The sequence below is a fragment of the Melanotaenia boesemani genome, chromosome 20 (genome assembly GCF_017639745.1).
Source record: "Melanotaenia boesemani isolate fMelBoe1 chromosome 20, fMelBoe1.pri, whole genome shotgun sequence".
Classification (NCBI taxonomy): Eukaryota; Metazoa; Chordata; class Actinopteri; order Atheriniformes; family Melanotaeniidae; genus Melanotaenia; species Melanotaenia boesemani.
Genome location: NC_055701.1, coordinates 3,075,368 through 3,093,127, shown reverse-complemented (window position 1 = coordinate 3,093,127; position 17,760 = coordinate 3,075,368). Strand labels below are relative to the sequence as shown.

The 17,760-nt window shown below is 41.4% G+C and overlaps 1 protein-coding gene across 2 annotated transcripts in view; it reads left to right on the top strand.

The window, feature by feature from the left end:
• Positions 1-17,427, top strand: part of pals1a (protein associated with LIN7 1, MAGUK family member a) — a 37,921-nt gene extending 20,494 nt beyond the window's left edge. For both annotated transcript variants that reach the window (XM_041971966.1, XM_041971968.1), the window contains exons 4-17: positions 379-479; positions 2,272-2,379; positions 4,038-4,115; positions 5,821-5,961; positions 6,984-7,145; positions 7,308-7,385; positions 7,580-7,763; positions 8,130-8,201; positions 8,644-8,715; positions 9,111-9,275; positions 9,368-9,457; positions 13,897-14,009; positions 14,105-14,215; positions 14,298-17,427. In XM_041971966.1, the coding sequence (XP_041827900.1) occupies positions 379-479; positions 2,272-2,379; positions 4,038-4,115; positions 5,821-5,961; positions 6,984-7,145; positions 7,308-7,385; positions 7,580-7,763; positions 8,130-8,201; positions 8,644-8,715; positions 9,111-9,275; positions 9,368-9,457; positions 13,897-14,009; positions 14,105-14,215; positions 14,298-14,474 (1,652 nt within the window). In that variant the 3' untranslated portion in view covers positions 14,475-17,427. The remainder of the gene's footprint in view (positions 1-378; positions 480-2,271; positions 2,380-4,037; positions 4,116-5,820; positions 5,962-6,983; positions 7,146-7,307; positions 7,386-7,579; positions 7,764-8,129; positions 8,202-8,643; positions 8,716-9,110; positions 9,276-9,367; positions 9,458-13,896; positions 14,010-14,104; positions 14,216-14,297) is intronic.
• The last annotated feature ends 333 nt before the right edge of the window (positions 17,428-17,760 follow it).

The window sequence follows — 17,760 nt, the reverse complement described above, 5'->3', positions numbered from 1 at the left end:
GGAAGAAGAGGTGGAAAAGGAAGGGATGTTAACAGATATTTTAAAAAGGGAGGGATGAAAGGAGGGAGAAGAGGCTGGGTGAAAGGAATGCCTGCCATCAGGGAGGGAATTCCTCAGGGAGGGAGAGCAGCCTGAGAGGCTCTAAAGGGCGACTTAATTAAAACTGTTTGTCAGGTGGCGATGCCGACACACACAAACAGGAACACACACACAGCTCAAATCTTAATGAGGAAAGAGCCTCACAGACACATCAGTCTGGATGCATGACAGCCTTGCTAATCATTAAAAGAAGTCAGACTTTGAGGTTGAACACACTTTCACGTCTCGTGTTGGTTTGTAGAAATGTTTTTTGGTTTAATGATGTGCATGTTTCTGCAGAGTTGGAGGAGTTGCTGCTGTCGCTGAAGCAGGTTCAAGGCTTCCTGCCTGACCAGCAGAGCCAGAATGACGTAGAGCTGGTCCTCGCACTACTGAGCAAGGTAACGTAACAGGAGTTTAACTGACAGAGCGAGTCTGCTTTCTTATATGCTTCCAGTGATATCAGATTCTTTATATTTGAGTAGTTGAAGGTTTTAAGCAACGTCTGCAGCACATTTAATCCAACTTTTATCCCATTCAGTTGCACCAGCAGGAATAAATCCAGACTGCAAGGAAAATAACTGAAAATACTTTCTTTAAACCATCTGGTCTTCATCAGGTTCTATAATGAAGTAAAAACCTCATGTGAACAACACATGGTATGTCACACGGTGTCAGGAACAGGATATACTGAACATAAACCAGAACTGGTGTGGAAAAACCGCTTCCACCTCATCATCCAGCAGCTTGTAGAAGCTCTTTTTGCAGCAGAAAGTTCCAGTAATGCTTCTCTGGGTGATGTTATCAGTCTCTCACGTGGTTGTGGAAGAATTTTGGTCCATTCTTATTTCCGACGTTTCTTCAGGCCGTTGAGGTTTGCAGCATTGGTTTCTGCAGCTCTCTGAAGGTCCCATCACGCCATTTCAGTCAGGTCGAGGTCTGGACTTTTACTGGATCATGTCAACACCTTGATTCTGTTGTAGATCTGCTCCTGTGTTTGGGATCATTGTCCTGTTGCATGAACCGGTTTCAGTCAAGCTTTAGCTTCACACTGATGGACTCATATTTTACTCTAGATTACTTTGGTATGGGCGATGTTAAGAAAAATTATATCACAATATTTTTAAACAATATCTCTTTATAATAAAGTAAAATATCTCTGACATTACAGATGATATTGCTGTCTTTGACCTGTGTAGTATCAGTATTATCCTTCCATTGTTTGATTAATTTGTTATAAGACATGCTGCTAAATAAAGCCTCTGCTGTTCCTGCTCTTCTAGTTTGGTTTCAGTTATGCTTGTCGCCACTTCTGAAGTCACAGTTTTATCTTACATGTAAGATTTGTCGCTACTCGCGTGCATTTCTTTGTGTGTTTCATTTTATAGCGTTGGGGTGTATGTGGTGGTGAGAGGCGGGGGGATTGTCATTATTAATGTGGATGAAAAGGGGCCCTGCAGATAAAGTTTGGGAACCAGTGATGAAAAATGTTCAGCTCTAAACTATTTAGCAGCTCATTACCTCTCATATTAGCAGCTAACGCTAAGCGCATGGGCGCCGCCATGTTCAATACAGAACAAATTTGAAAATAACAGGAAGTGACGTCACCATGCACGTACAAAACAAATCCGATAATGGTACAGTAGATGAAAACAGAGATTTTTAAAAAATATTTCATAAGTGCATGTAGAAACATCAGAATATTAGGGTAATCTGATTACAGTACCTGGCTGCTGCTGACCCTCTTCATTCCTGTGGAAGCAGCAAGGCGGGATTTAGTTTTTTTTTTTGTTTGTTTTTGTTTTTGCTCAGTAAATAATGACACAGTGTAAAATGTCACGCATTGTTCATCTTTAGATTGATCTTATTTTTAGATAAAACTGTTTTTTAAAAATATAAACAACATTGAAAGTTTGGGAAAATAGAGAATTTAGGTTTATTTTCACTTGCATTCCCTTCGACTTCTTACTTGCCCTGGTTTTCTCTCCATCACCCCGAGAAAAAAAATAAAATGGTTAAAGCAAAAGGCTTTTAAACATCTGCAGCCTTTAAAACAACAAATAAAAATGATTTAATAAATGTTCCACTGCAGGCTTTCTAATACTAAATATATGAAGTTTTTACAGAACTGTAGATTACTCATGGGGCTGAATATGACGAGACTTACTGGCATCTGTTTTCTTTCCCCTTTAGTCTGACTTCCAGTCAGCTCTGAAGATCCATAATGCCGTGGCCTCCAGCATGCACCAACCCTCTCCGCCATATCCACACACACAGCAGGCGCTCCCGCTGGCCATGGAGGTAACGCATCCAGACTCCTTTAATTTAAGAAGTTCATTTCTGTTTGGCCGTGACAGCCGAGGTCAGCGAGCGCTGAGTAACGAGTTTTAACAGAGCGGCTCTGTTCAGCGTCAATTAGAGCTGAAACATCAGTGTTTACAGGACGCGCACAAACACACCGAGTCGCACGAATGCTTGAAATACACAACGTTTGATTTTCTCTCTTCCTAAAATCTGTGATGCTTGTACGATCAGAGCTGAGGTTATTTTTCTGCCTCTGTGTTGGGCTGAAAACATTTAATTTCAGTGGAATCTGATTATAAGCAGAGCATTATTTCTGCTCCATGTCGGCATCTCCGCCCCCTGCCCCGCATTTGGCTCCACAAAGAAGAGCTTATGTTCACGCTGCACTCCTAGCAACATGCTCCTTTGTCACTGTTAATGAAGTGGAAACGAACGGAGAGATAAAAACAGCCGCTGCAGGCGCGATTGTTTTAGACGTCTTCAGCTCGACTTTAAAACAACCAGGTGAAGATAAATGATCATTGTAATAGTTCTAGTTTAAATTTTCATTTTCTTCTCACCTGTTGACACACCTGCAGAGGCTGAGCTGCAAATCTTCCAAATTAATTTATTAGTTTTCAGGCTGAATTCATTTCTGCCAGCTCTCATTCAAAAAGGATAAAATGCTTGTTGTGTTTTTCTTCAGCTTACTTCGTCCTCAACACATTTTAGTTGAGAGGCCACATTCAGCACAATCTGGTCTCCAGTGGGTCGGACCAGTAAAGTAACAGCATAATAACCTTTAAATAACTCCACTTTTTTTCCTTTTGAATGCAATAAAGTACAAGTACGTTATCAAGATGTTTGTTTCATTAACTGTCCTTTTAGAAAAACATTATTTCTGGAGAGAAAATAAGAGAAATAAGAAAACAATTTAACCAATTTAAAATATTTTTGTTAAAAAATTTCTTATAAAGGAACACATTTTATATATTTTTTAAATAAATGGTAACTTAATATATATTAAATATATTTTATCTTTTATTATATACACAATATTTCTTTTCTATTTTTATTTTTTCAGCTTTTTTCTATTTTTTATTTTATTTACATATTTTATTTATTTTACATATTTTTATATTTACTCATTTACACATGCATCACAACTCCCAGATTTAAATGGATCTACGTCGCCAAACGTTTCATACCAGGTATCTGGAAGCGACAAAATACATCATTTCTAGATCTTTTAAAGATCGAGAAGTTGTTGTAAATGTACATATGTGTACATTTCCTCATGTGTGTAGTAATCCTGAACTGTTCTCCCTCCCTCTTTTTTATTTTCTCATGAACCCCTGGAGCATCTTCAAGTTAGTCCAGTGTGAGAAACACTGTTTTACAGTATCAGCCTGATTCTGTTGCTGTGCTTTGGGACGTCTGCAGAGACATTTTAAAGTTATAAGTTGCACCATTTTTTCATTTAAATAAACTGAAATATCAGATTGTCCGTCCCAGATGTTTATAAAGCAGTTTTAGACTAAAGCGAATGAGCTCAGCCTGAGTTTTAAGTCTGGTTCTTGTTCACCTTTAGAAAACTCCAGTTTTAATCTAAAGTTAAGCGTTATTGTTTAAGTCTTTTCATGCTGCCGTTGTAATGTAATCGTGTTTGGTTTCAGGTCAGAAATGTCACACAGTCATGTCAAAGTAAAGAAGGACTTGAACTCAGCAGCTTGCTGTCGGACACACACATCCAGGTGTGCACACACAACACACACACACTTTTACTGGCTTTTCTTGAAAAAGTTTTTTTTTTATCTGATGTTTTTTTACAAACAAAACCAAGTTGGTTGTCATTACAGCAGACACCTTTTATGGAACAGACCGCTGTAGTGACCATGTGACAGTCACATGACCAGTTAGAGACTAACAGGCCATGTCCACACAAAGAAAAACTGCTGGTTTTTAACCAGTCGCTTAGGGCTCCCAAAAACCAGGTCCCAAAGTGAATAAATTTGAAAACACCACCATTTTGTTTCTGTGTTTACAACCCGTACACATCTTTCCTGAACCAGTGACATCATAGTCCAACCTCTCCCTTAACCAGCATGTGCAAACACCGCCAATGGCTACAGCAATGGAGGATTACAACGAGCCCGTTTACATGCACATCAGAATTATTATCTGATGTCTGGAGTTATTAGATTATTCAGCTGATCATGTAAATAACATAGTCTGACTATGGCAGTTATCTGATTGTGAGAAATTTAGAATAACACACCCTGTACTCTGGTGTCTTTGTGCAAGTAGACCCATGTATCTAAGTCATTTTGTGTTTTTACATCATGAGAACAAAACTATGCTGTCTCTGTATATTCAGCCTCTTCTGTTAGAAAGATGGAAGTGACGCAGTCACAACATGAGTCGAACAAACAAGAAAAACAATGGCGTCCAGCAGCGGGAAGTCGGAGTATAAACAAGTAACGCTAAAACATTTGGAACCGCCATGTTTAACAAAGGCTGGATGTTTTGAAAATGCAGGAAGTTTCGTCACTATGTATGAAAAGAAATCTAATAATGGACTAGAAAATGTAGACCAGAGATTTTCAAGTGTTTCAGAAGTGCTTGCAGATGCATCAAATCCGATCATTCAATAAACTGATCACCAGGAATGAAAATATTCTGTCACTGTGCTCCGTCTTTGTGTGTGTGCTAATGGGGACCATCGTCGTTGAGTTTATCTACCAGCAGTGTGAAAGGACGGCAGCTTTGCTCCTAATTAAACAAGTTGGTTGGTTGAGAGATCCAGCTGCAGCCTGGACCAGGGATCCTCAATCCTGGTCCTCATGCTGGTGTCCTGCAGGTTTTAGAAGCTTCCCAGCTGTAACACACCTAATTCAGACTCTGCTTGACGTATTGGCTGTGTAGAGACACCACAGGGGGGCAGTATAGCTACGCTTCAGTAGTAGACGTGGGCATTCGGTCAGAAAACGAATGACCTGCTGAGAAGCTTTTGATGCTACAGCCCATCTCAGTGTGTTCAGATGCCATTTTCTACACATTGAACGTAGCCAACAGTGCTGCCTGCTATCCAATTCATTTACTTCTAAAGATTGTTTAACTTGTGTGTTTTCATTCTGCGAGCCGATCCATCAAAGACAAGTTTCCACTGCTCTGCAATGGACAATTTCTAAGTGTCAGACATGTTTGCTACACCAGAACAGTTTGCGTCTGCCCTAATTTACACCAACTCTTTCCTGAAAAAAGCAAAAACCTCAAGATTTATTTTTTTCTTTTTCTATTCCATTAAACTTTTTGTGGAGTACAGCTTGAAATTGCTCATCCTAAAATATGTTGTTGGAAAAGTTTCAACACACGACCTGTTTTTACAAACTGAGGAAGCAGAATCCAGCCGTTTTCCTGTGGTGAGTGTGTGACTGAGCCGGGCTGTTTGTCTCGCAGTCGTTGCTCTTGGCCCACGACAGCATAGCGGAGAGGGAAATGCAGCCGGAGTCGCTGCCTGCCCAAGGAGAAACCCTGACCCAGTGGGGAGGAGAGACCGTCAAGATAGTTCGCATAGAGAAGGCCCGAGACGTTCCTCTGGTGAGTCAAATACAACAATACATACAATCACAGCAAAGACAGCTGGAAGGAGAGATTTTATCCCTCTAGTTTTAATTTAGTTTGTAGGAGCTTAAATGTTTTTCCATAAAGGCTCGCCTGCAGTTCCAGCGAGCGTTTCCAGCCCCTCTCAGTGCCCCTGCCGTGGGTAGTTTCATAACTGTTGAATTAACACTCATTGTTCCATAATTTTGTCTGGATCACCTGTTTTTTCCAAACTGCGTGCTCATGGTGCTGTTTAGAGCGCTGTGTGGCCCCCTCTCACCTTTTGGAGGGAAGTGTGCTTCCTCTGGACTTACATCCCCGGACCCCTCCCCACTCTTTCACACACTCATGTAGGGTGTTGGGAGGTGTGCATGTCATGCTGGGTGGAGCGGGGGCCATCTAAGTGGCCTCGTTGGCTGCACCCTGTGGCGACTTGCCTCTCAGTTTTAATTACACTTAGATATCAAAACACAAGAAACACAACACATAAACAACTTTTGGGGGGCGTGTGGTTACTGCCCCTCAATTTTAATTGCTAACAACACACACTTTACAACAGTCATGAATTTTCCTTCTTACTTCTCTTCACAATTCTCTTTTTTTGTCCTCCCTGATCAGGTCCAGCAAGATTACAGAAATTCTATAATTCTAATTAAATAAGATTACAAAAAACCAAGCTAGAGAGGGAGAAAGAGAGAGACCCACAGCGTAGGTCTGAGAGGGAGGGGAGGGGGGGGCGTCGGAGCAGAAAGTCTCCGTGAGAAACTTCCTGTTTAGCAGTGAATGTTTAGCAATAAACACCACAGCTCTTCTAGGTGCTGTTATGTAAAAACAAAAATTAAACCTCACATAGATGAATCAGGAATTACAGTAAAGATCTTATTTGTCTTTTTCATATTCACCTTGATTCATCCTGCAGGCCGGATTGGACCCTCTGGCTAGCCGTAGGTTTGACACGCCTGCTGTAGGAAAAGAAACAAAACAAATGAAAAATCTCTTTGTGTTGGTCTGTTCTGCAGGGAGCGACTGTTCGTAATGAAATGGACAACGTTGTGGTCAGTCGCATCGTTCGTGGGGGAGCAGCCGAACGCAGTGGACTTCTCTCAGAAGGAGATGAAATATTAGAGATCAACGGCATCGAGATCAGAGGGAAAGACGTCAACCAAGTCTTTGACATTCTTGTGAGTATTTTACACACTTCTCTGGGGAGTAACGTTCAGATACAAAGGAGATTAAACTTTATGGTGAAAACTTTGTGCATTGATGTTAATTTTGCCACTTTTGTTAGATAAAGCAACAGTATTGTGTCGGTGCTGTTATGTTTTCCGTGTTTTTTGTAACAGGCCGACATGCACGGCCTCCTGACCTTCGTCTTAATACCCAGCTCTCAGAGCAAGCCTCCTTCTGTCAAAGAAACGGTGGTAAGTACTTCACCTGGAAGACATCTATATTCTTTTGTCATTAAATCAACAAAAATGTAGAATTTAATTTGCAAATGCTGATTAATTTAAAATTTTCCTGCATTAAATGGGGTATTAAACTTATCACCTTCAACAGCAGTGATGTTAGAAAACATCCTGAGTGCGTCATCAGTCTGTCGTCTCTTCCTCATCAGGTCCATGTGAAGGCACATTTTGACTATGACCCCTCTGATGACCCGTACGTGCCGTGCAGAGAGCTGGGCCTATCTTTCCAGAAAGGAGATATTCTCCATGTTATCAGCCAGTCAGACCCCAACTGGTGGCAGGCGTACAGGGACGGAGATGAGGATAACCAGCCGCTGGCTGGACTGGTCCCAGGTACCGCTGTTTGTTTTGGTGTTGCATCATGAATGCTAAGGGCGCATGCACATGGTGATACCGTAATACGATTACGTTTATTGCAGCTAAATAATGAAGGAAATCACCAGGACTGTGTGCCTCTTTCTTTGTTGACCAAATTGTTGACCTTAAAAATGACATTCTTTCCCATCTAAAGTGGACTAATTACTGAGCTGAATGTAGCTTAAATTGTGTTAAAAGAAGGTCACAAATACCAAGGGGAGCTAACATGAGAAAGTTGGACCCTCAGAGTAAACGTCCTGCTTACAGGATGCTCAGAAAGCCTGCTTGACAAAGTTAAAGGACCTTATACTTCCCTGATAACCTGATCTTTTTCCCCTACAGGGAAGAGTTTCCAGCAGCAGAGAGAAGCCATGAAACAAACCATAGAAGAAGACAAAGAACCTGAGAAGTCAGGTCAGTCACAAAGTAACTTCACCCCTGTTAATAACCTGGTTAAGACCGTGTTTCTCAAATGGGGGTGGAATCATGGATAGTGTGTGTATGTTTGTATAAGTATATACAAACATATATAAATTATACAAATACATACACACACACACACACATATACAAAAAATATATTAATAAAATATTTAGTACTAAAACAAAGGGGAAAATGTGTCATTTTATTTACAGGTTATTATGCTGGTATTTTACTGGTCAGACCCAGTGGAGATCAGATTGTGCTGCATGTAGAACCTGAACTAAAATGTAAACAGACACCCCTGGTTTAGGGTTTACTCAGCTGAAAATGTATTCTACAGCAAAGTTTGAGGACTGCAGGGTTAAGGGGATAGTTTTTATGGACGTAGTAACTCAGTAAAGCTGCAACTGAGGTCTAGAAGTTCTGTTTACAGGGAAGCTGTGGTGCGCAAAGAAGAACAAGAGGAAGCGAAAGAAGATGCTGTACAACGCCCACAGGAATGATGGTACGTCCTGCACGTCACCTGAAATCAGGTGAAAGACACACTGTGGTTCAAATTCAGATCCTCAGAGCTAAACGCTGGTCTCAAACTCACTCTCAGCCACTTTTCAACCAGATAAAGTTGCAAAGATAAAATAAATCTTAATGTCATTGTCATTTTTAACAAAGCAATAATGAAATTGAAAGAAAGGCATGAGGAACAAATCAGCAAGAAAAAGAAAACATACAAAGACACATAATACAATACAAAATAATAAGTAAAAATAAAGATAAAAAGATATATTATATTATATTATATTATATTATATTATATTATATTATATTATATTATATTATATTATATTATATTATATTATAAATATTCGGTTGTAATGTAATGTGTCCTCCTTGTGGCTTCAGATCTCGATGATGAAATCCTGACTTATGAGGAGATGGCCCTGTATCACCAGCCAGCCAATAGGAAGCGTCCAATTGCGCTGATTGGTCCAAACAGCTGCGGGCAGGCGGAGCTGAGACAGAGACTTCTCAACAACCATCCGGATCGGTTTGCCGGAGCCGTACCTCGTAAGGAAACGTCCATCACACAGACACTTTTTATCATTTTGTCTGTTTCACTCATCGTTGTTTCTTCATTTTTAATTTTCTGTTTTCCTCAGACACCACACGGAGTCGTCGAGAAGGTGAGCAGAGTGGCCGGGACTACCACTTCGTTTCCCGTCAGACCTTCGAGGCCGAGATGGCAGCCGGTAAGACTCGACTGGGCAAAACGTCTTTCCAGTTTTTAGAAGAAAAGTTTCCTGTTGAACCTCTGGAGTCTAGGATGTAAATGGCTTCTTTTCACTGCTTTTGTTTTTATCTCAATATTTCACCTTTAAAACAGTTTAGCTGCCGTGTTTGGTCTCCTTGTTTCAGCACAACCTTTTTTTTACATCCTGTTTCAACTCACTGGACCTAAAATACCACAAAAAAATTACATCTGAGTCGGAAAAAGTTTCATTTTAAACATGTTTAATGAACCATTTTTTTAACTTAGAATGCAAATAGAAATATTTGATTTCAAAAACCTGTGGTCAAATTTAGCAAAGTTATAATTATTTACATTAAAATGCAGCAACATCGCCGGTTATACAACTAATTATAAAACATTAAGCTGTCACCATAAGATGCCACATAAATTATTTTTTCTACTCCAAAAATAAAAACCAGTTCCTGTCCACAGGAAGGCAGAGAGGACATCCCAGGTTGGGTTAGTCCTCCTGTCCACCAGGAGGCAGGATTAAGGTCACTTTCACAGCATCCTCGCCTCCTCAGCAACCGAGTGCACCAAGTTCTCTGTGGCCCAATTCAGGGTCTGCTCACTTCGAAGCTGCTTAACGTTCTTGAAATGGGACAGCCCACCCAGCTGACTAGTATTTCCCCCAGCAGCAATGCAGGATGTTGAATCACTTAAACCTCTGAAATGACTAAGTTTGCATCTCATAAGAGACTTTAGTGAATGTTTACACCAACCGAGTAATAATGTTTAGCAAAAAAGTGTCTGTTGTTTTCCAGCTGGTAGACTCTTCATTAACCCTCCATGAATATCAAATATTACATCATTTTAATGCCACAGTTTAACATGTTTATAATGGATTTGGTTTTGTCACATTTCTACTAAAGTGAGGTTTTAAAAAAGGGTTGCAGGCTTTTTGTTTTTGGCTTTTTGGTTAAACTTCACTGGTTTTACTGGTCTCTCAACACGATTTAAAAAGAAGTTTATATTTTAAGGTCCACACTGTTGACAGAAGCCGATATGGAGGCTCTGTGTGGCTGCATCCTGCTGCTGCGTCATCTTAAATCTGATGTGCAGTCTGAAAACATTCTGCTGTCGGAGCACAAAAAAAGTTTTCACCTAAAACACAACAACCTCCCTCTCAGCACTCCTCCTCCTCTTCCTCAGGTCTCCAGAAACAGGCAGACACTCAAAACACAGAAACGTCTCATTTTCCGAGGTATTCAGCCTGGATTTAGACAGTTTATCCTCGTCTTCCTGTCTGTTTGTTTCTGTCCTGGCTGGACACAAAGTCTCTGAACTGAGCTCTTTAGATGGGTTTAAGTCTGGGCCACTTCGAGGCTCCCGAAGCCTCTTCTGTGGAGTCTTAGTGGGAACATTTAACTCTGGTTCATATCAGGGTGGTTTTACCAAAGAGACCAGCAGACAGCGAGCTGCTGGTTTTTCTCCTGCAGTGTAGAAACATCTTCATCGTTACCGTTTAAAACATCAGTTTAAATGAGACGGATCTGAAAAATGTTTTTACTGTAATGATAGTTTTGGAAAGTTTAACCAGCCACAGTTGATGGAAGGTGACTTGCTGGTTATCGTAGGAGCCTGGACCCTCATTTATCTACACAGATTTGTGTGTCGCAAATGTGAAAAGATAAATTAATGTGGAATTTACTAACTTTTTCTTTTACTCAGAAATGTGTTTAAATATAATCTGACATGGAATCCAGTGGTAGAACAGAGGAGCTGTAAATCTCTCCTGTCTCATCATCCACATAATTACAAAGTTAGTGATTGTTTATAAGCAGATGTGTAGTTTAACCTCTTCTTCCACAGACCTCCCTCTACAGGAGGCAGCATGAGCTCTTCCAGTCCAGAAGATGTTTGCAGACACCAGAAAGCAGCAATGCTAACATGTAGCATAGCAACATGACTAGCAGGAAGCAGCAATGCTAACATGTAACATAGTAACATGACTAGCAGGAAGCAGCAATGCTAACATGTAGCATAGCAACATGACTAGCTGGAAGCAGCAATGCTAACATGTAGCATAGCAACATGACTAGCAGGAAGCAGCAATGCTAACATGTAGCATAGCAACATGACTAGCAGGAAGCAGCAATGCTAACATGTAGCATAGCAACGTGACTAGCAGGAAGCAGCAATGCTAACATGTAGCATAGCAACATGACTAGCAGGAAGCAGCAATGCTAACATGTAGCATAGCAACATGACTAGCAGGAAGCAGCAATGCTAACATGTAGCATAGCAACATGACTAGCTGGAAGCAGCAATGCTAACATGTAGCATAGCAACATGACTAGCAGGAAGCAGCAATGCTAACATGTAGCATAGCAACATGACTAGCAGGAAGCAGCAATGCTAACATGTAGCATAGCAACGTGACTAGCAGGAAGCAGCAATGCTAACATGTAGCATAGCAACATGACTAGCAGGAAGCAGCAATGCTAACATGTAGCATAGCAACATGACGGGAGAAACTCAGCTGAAAGACTCCAACAAGCATCGGCATCCAAACCAAAAACAGTTCATACCCCAGTAGTTCTATGTGAATGTAGAAACCATGAAAACATCTCTGTCCACTTTAGAGCTTCTGCTAATTTCTCTACACAAACAAGGAGTCACATGAAAGCAGAGACTCTGCTGGTTCCAGAGACGTCTGTCTCATCACGGTGGGACAGAAACTCTGGAGCTAGCAGCCAGAACCAGAAACCAGGTCTTACTGTTGCTGTTTGTGGTGAAAAGTTTGATTCCAGCTCTAAAAACTCTGCTAACATGTTCTCCTATGACTCTGCCTTTGTTTACCATGAACCATGAAGGTCCTGCTGGTTTCCATGGAGATGAAGGAGGTTTTATAGTGAAGGATTCACTCTTCCTATCATAGACTATCTTGGGCTTCACTTCTTTCTGGATCCTCATGGTTTTTCTAAGGTGAATGTGGGGCTGTCCCTGGATCCTCCTGACTCTGACCACTGATAGAGGTGTCCATCTTCATCATCATCATCATCATCATCGGCCGATGGCTTCCAGAGATATTTACCTGCGTAACACCTCCATTAAACACCTGGAAACCTGCTTAGCTTCACTTTTTACCTTCTACTGCAGCACTTCATCAGACGTTACATTGTTTTGTTATCTTGGAAGTGCTACCTATCACACACATTCACACACCGATGAGCACATCGGAGGCAACGTGGGAGCAACGTCTTGCCCAAGGACACTTCGACATGTAGTCTGGGGAAGCTGGGATCTAGCTGGCTCTTCCTCTGAGCTAAAGCTGCCAGGCCCGTGTAGCATCCATGTTTACGTGTGAGGTCAGGTCTTGTGTGATGGAGGTCGTATGTAGATGATGATGTAAACAACCAGTTCAGGTTTGGGATCCTTTTTTGCTTTGACTCCGGTTTGTGTTCAAGTCATGTCAGATCATTTAAAACCAGCTGAGGTTAACCAAAGAAACGGCATCCAGAGGCTGAAGTTCTGTTGGGTTTTGTCCTCCAGCTGCAGATGTGCTTGTCTTTGTGCAGCGAGACGATCAGACCATTTAACAACTTCTTTTTTATTCTGACAGAAATTTATTTATTTCCATCTGTGTGAAACTCGTCGTGTTTCCTCCTGATGATGGAAATGTAAACTAACCAGAGATGTTAGGTTTGCTTCTAACTCATAAGAAAATCCTTCTTTTTTTTCTCTCCATGAAATAAAATCTAGTTTTATTTATAAAGCACTTTTCATACATAAGTAGCACAAAGTGCTTACATAATAAAATGCAGACAAAAAACAATGTTTGCCAAAAGAAAAGAATATAAAACAACAATTGAAAATCCACACACACTCATACCCAAAGCAACCAGCCCCCCCATTCCCATCTCTTAACATAAGAATGTGAGGAAACGATATCAAGACCCACTGGAGTTAAAAATGTTAAAAGTACAAAATTAAATAAACATAAAAACAAAAAGAACAAATAAGATCGACAATTATAAAAGTTTAACTAAAGGAGCTAAAAACTATGTCATAAAACAGAACTGAGAAAACTACAAAAACAGGAGGTCTTTAAACAAATAAGTACATGAATAAATTAAAATAATAAAATGAAGTAGCCTAAACGATGTAAACCAGATCACCAGATAAACGCGAAAGGAATCACTCCGAGTAGGAACACAATCAGCGTCCAGGGCAGCTTTGGCTTGTTGTTAATATATTTGGAGAATGAGGCGTTTGTGGCCGAGCAGAGCGAGCTTGGTGTCTGGAACATGCCATTTTTATCACGGTTCATTCTCACTAATGTATGAATGATGTCCTGCTCATGTTTGATAAATACAGTTCTGGCATAAAGCCTCCGACACAGGTCGGCTGCTTGGTGCATCTGCTGTGGGATGATGAATCATCTTGTGTTCTCAGGGAAGCTGATCGAGTCCGGGGACTTTGAGAAGAACCTGTATGGGACCAGCACAGACTCTGTGAGGCAGGTCATCAACGCTGGAAAAATCTGTGTGCTCTGTCTGCACACGCAGGTGGGTGACACTCACCAGGCCGCAGCCAAAACCTTCAGCCTCAAAACCTTCAGCCTCAAAACCCAGAGGACTTCAGTGTGTGTTTGTGTGTTCAGGCTCTGAAGGTGCTGAGGAGTTCGGACCTGAAGCCTTACATCATCTTCATCGCGCCGCCTTCCCAGGAACGACTCCGAGCTCTGCTGGCTAAAGACAACAAGAACCCCAAGGTTCCCGTCTCCTCATTCCTTCTGTGTCAGGCAAATCCCAGCTGTGTTTACGTCTCTGACACATTTGTTTGTTTGTTTTCAGCCTGAGGAGCTAAGGGACATCATAGAGAAAGCCCGAGAGATGGAGCAGAGCTGCGGCCACCTGTTCGACTCCATCATCGTCAACACGGATCAGGACAAAGCTTTCAGCGAGCTGCTACGACTCATCAACAAGCTGGACACGGAGCCGCAGTGGGTGCCCAGCTCCTGGCTGCGCTAGCAAGCGCACACGCAGAAACACGCAGAAAACCTGGCCTGGCGTGGTCCGGCTGGTGGACGTATCAGAGCTGATGTCACCATGACTCGACTAAAAATCCAACTCCTGACCACAAAATCAGATTTATGGTCAAATAAGTCAATTTTGTGAGGAAACATCAGAATCTTAGAAGATCGAGTGATTCACGGAACCAAATAAGCCAAAACTTTACAAGTTAATGTCAAATTCTAAATAAATGTGAATTTTATGAAGGAAAATCATCATTTGTAAAATCAAAAATTCATCAAAGTGCAAATCAGAATAAAATGAGATGAAGCTAAAATTGTACTAAACAAAGTTAAAAGAAGAAATTTCAATTAGGAGGCAAATAATTGTGATGAATTTGTTATTTTAGAGGATTAAATCGATCACGTTTCAAACATCTTACCAGCAGAAATAATATTTTTACACATCTAAACACTGAACAAAAACAGCCCTGGTGACGAGACTTTTTTCTTTCCGACTGTTTCCGGTCTGAAACATTCTGCTTAACGTGGGTCATCGCCGTCGTTTCGGCTCCAAAACTCTAAATCTCTTCATCCACGTGCCCTCAGTTCAGCTGTAAAAGCTGGCCGACTGTTTTTAGGCCTTTTGGAAAGCGTTAAAGTAAATATGTGGTCATTTAAATATGAGATGAAATTATATTTATAGAAAACAACTGCAGTGTGTGATGTGAGCACCCAAAACCTAAAACTAGATTGTTTCCTCAAAACATTCCCTTAAATCTTCGTTTAACTCGGAGTAAAACCGTCTGTTTTTACGTCGTTTAAAGGGTCTTCTAACCGGCCGTGTGTCCGTCTGCTGCATGCAGTCGTAAACTGGGACCGACATTTATCTCATGTTCGCTCATCTCACACAACTCTGACTTTAACGCAGATACAAACTTCAACTGCAGATTTTGTGGCTTAATCCTCCGCGAACCGGGAACGCCAGACCTGATGTCTGCTGAGTTTTTACCTGGTGGCTCAGGTGACGGGATGAAAGATCCCGTTTTCCTTGTGTTCCACCCGGAGCTGGGAATGATGTCCCATCCGTGTTAGACATGTTTCATTTGCATGTGTGTCCCTTATTAACAACACCGGAGTCATAAATCCGAATTTGGGGGCGATCCATTTGACCTTTTCTTTAGGATAACTGTCCCAAACCAGTCTTCCACCAGGTTCTGGTTCCTGTTCAGCTTCAGAACCTTCGAAGAACCAGTTTTTTGTTCCTCCGCTGAAGCAGGATCCTGATTTCTCCGCAGTGATCAGTAGTTTTATCCTGATGTGTCATTATTGTGATTATATACACATCTGGGATCCACCAGGCTGAGGATCCCGTATGTATAACCAGGAAAACGATATGTGAGGATCCCTCAGAGGGTCCTCGAGGCTCGGTGTCCTGCAGGTTTTAGAAGTTTCTCTGCTGCAACACACTTGATTCGGACTGACTTGTGCAGAGCTTGAAGATTTGAGTCAGGTGTTTTTGCAGCAGGGAAAGTTGTAAAACCTGCTGGACCCCGGTCCTCCAGGACCAGGACTGAGGATCCCTGATATAGAAAATATTATCAGATTAGTTCCACTATTTATTTATTTATTTCTTATTTTGCCTTCTATTTTTTGTGATTGAATTGGGCTCAAAATCAGCAGAAATGATCTTAAAAACTTTCCAACAAACCATCAGCGTCTGTTAAAGTTTGGATTTTACCAGCTGACATGAAATCAGGATAAAAACTTGCAGATTTTACTGAAGATAAAATCCCAGCTACTGGTTGATGGTAACGGCGCTGGTTTCGGTAACCAAACATCAGTCAGTGTTTGTGAACGCCGCCATGTTGAATCTTTACCCCACAGATTAGGCCCGTCAGGTTTCTGTTAGAGGGAAACCAGACCAGCGCTCTCCATGTTTCACTTCAATGAAACATCAGCCGTCTTAACTTCACCTCCGCTGGGTTTAATAAACAGCTCGGTTCATTAAAACTATGGTATGACCACCAGCTGACCGCCACACAGCCCAGACCAGCTGATCTAGACCAGTCTGTTTCCATTTGGTGAAATTTCCATAGAACCAGAACTGGAACCAAACGGTTCCAGATGATGGACCTGGATCACAGAGATCTCTTTTCTTTTGATTCTTTTGTTTGTTTTTTATTCTGTGATCATCTCAAACATTGTGATTATATTTAAATCCGGTGCAGAGAATCGGTGTAAACGTTTGATTTGGAATCGGAGAGAAAAGAAGAACAGACGTGGAAATAATCCACAAACACTGAGACACTGGTCCTGCTTTGAAGAACGCACATCGTATACGTTTCACATCACCACAGTGCATTAGCTGCTGACTTCTTCCTCCTGTACGGGCCCCACTGGACCCTGACTGGACCGGACCTGACCTGACCCGACCAGACCGGACCGGACCCTGACTGACCCCGACTGACCCCGACTGACCGACCCTTCTGTTAGGACCCAAATAAAACACTAAAAGGAAGGACGCAGCACTTGTTTCTGACCCCACCTGTGACCTCTGAGCCCTGCAGGCTGAAGAACGGCTGTAGTTTTTGTCGTCGCGTTCGTGCACGTTGCCGAACTCACTGAATATTTAGTGTGTGAGTGTGTGAACGTGTGTGTGCGCCACCGTCTTTGAAGACGGAGAAGTATTATAATGAGCTGAAGTAGACCGGACACCTTATCACTGTCACCACTGTGTAGAGCCTTTATATATTTGTAATGTTGAACATAGATTTATGAAGTTCAGAAAGCACCAATAGGATCACAGCTTTCACTCCTGTAACCTCCCTGCTATTGGTCCAGGAGCACAAAGGAGGCGGGGCTAAAGTGGAATTAACTGTATTGAATGTAAAGTTCATTGAAACCACTTCTGACGTCACTTCTTGAGACAAACTGCCTTTTTTTTTTTCTTTTGATATTCACAATGAATAAATAAATAGATGATTGATAGAAAACGACTGGCTGTTTTTTTTTCTTCTTTTAATTGGATTTAGATGAGGTGACGCTCCATCCTGACGTCACATGACGACAGCCGAGGCGTCGTCTCCTGCAGACCCTGGCGTGGTCTAACTTCCTTGAAAAATCTGTGTTTATAAGTTTTGATTTCCACAGAAGCAGAACAAAAAATGCAGGAGCAGAAATTTTCTGTTCATTTGTACATAAAAGCCAAAATTTAGAATATTATTATATTTACTTTTTGTGCAGAGTAAAGAAGATATTTTATGTCGGCTTTAACGTCTTCGTTCTGAAACATTTCTGAAAAG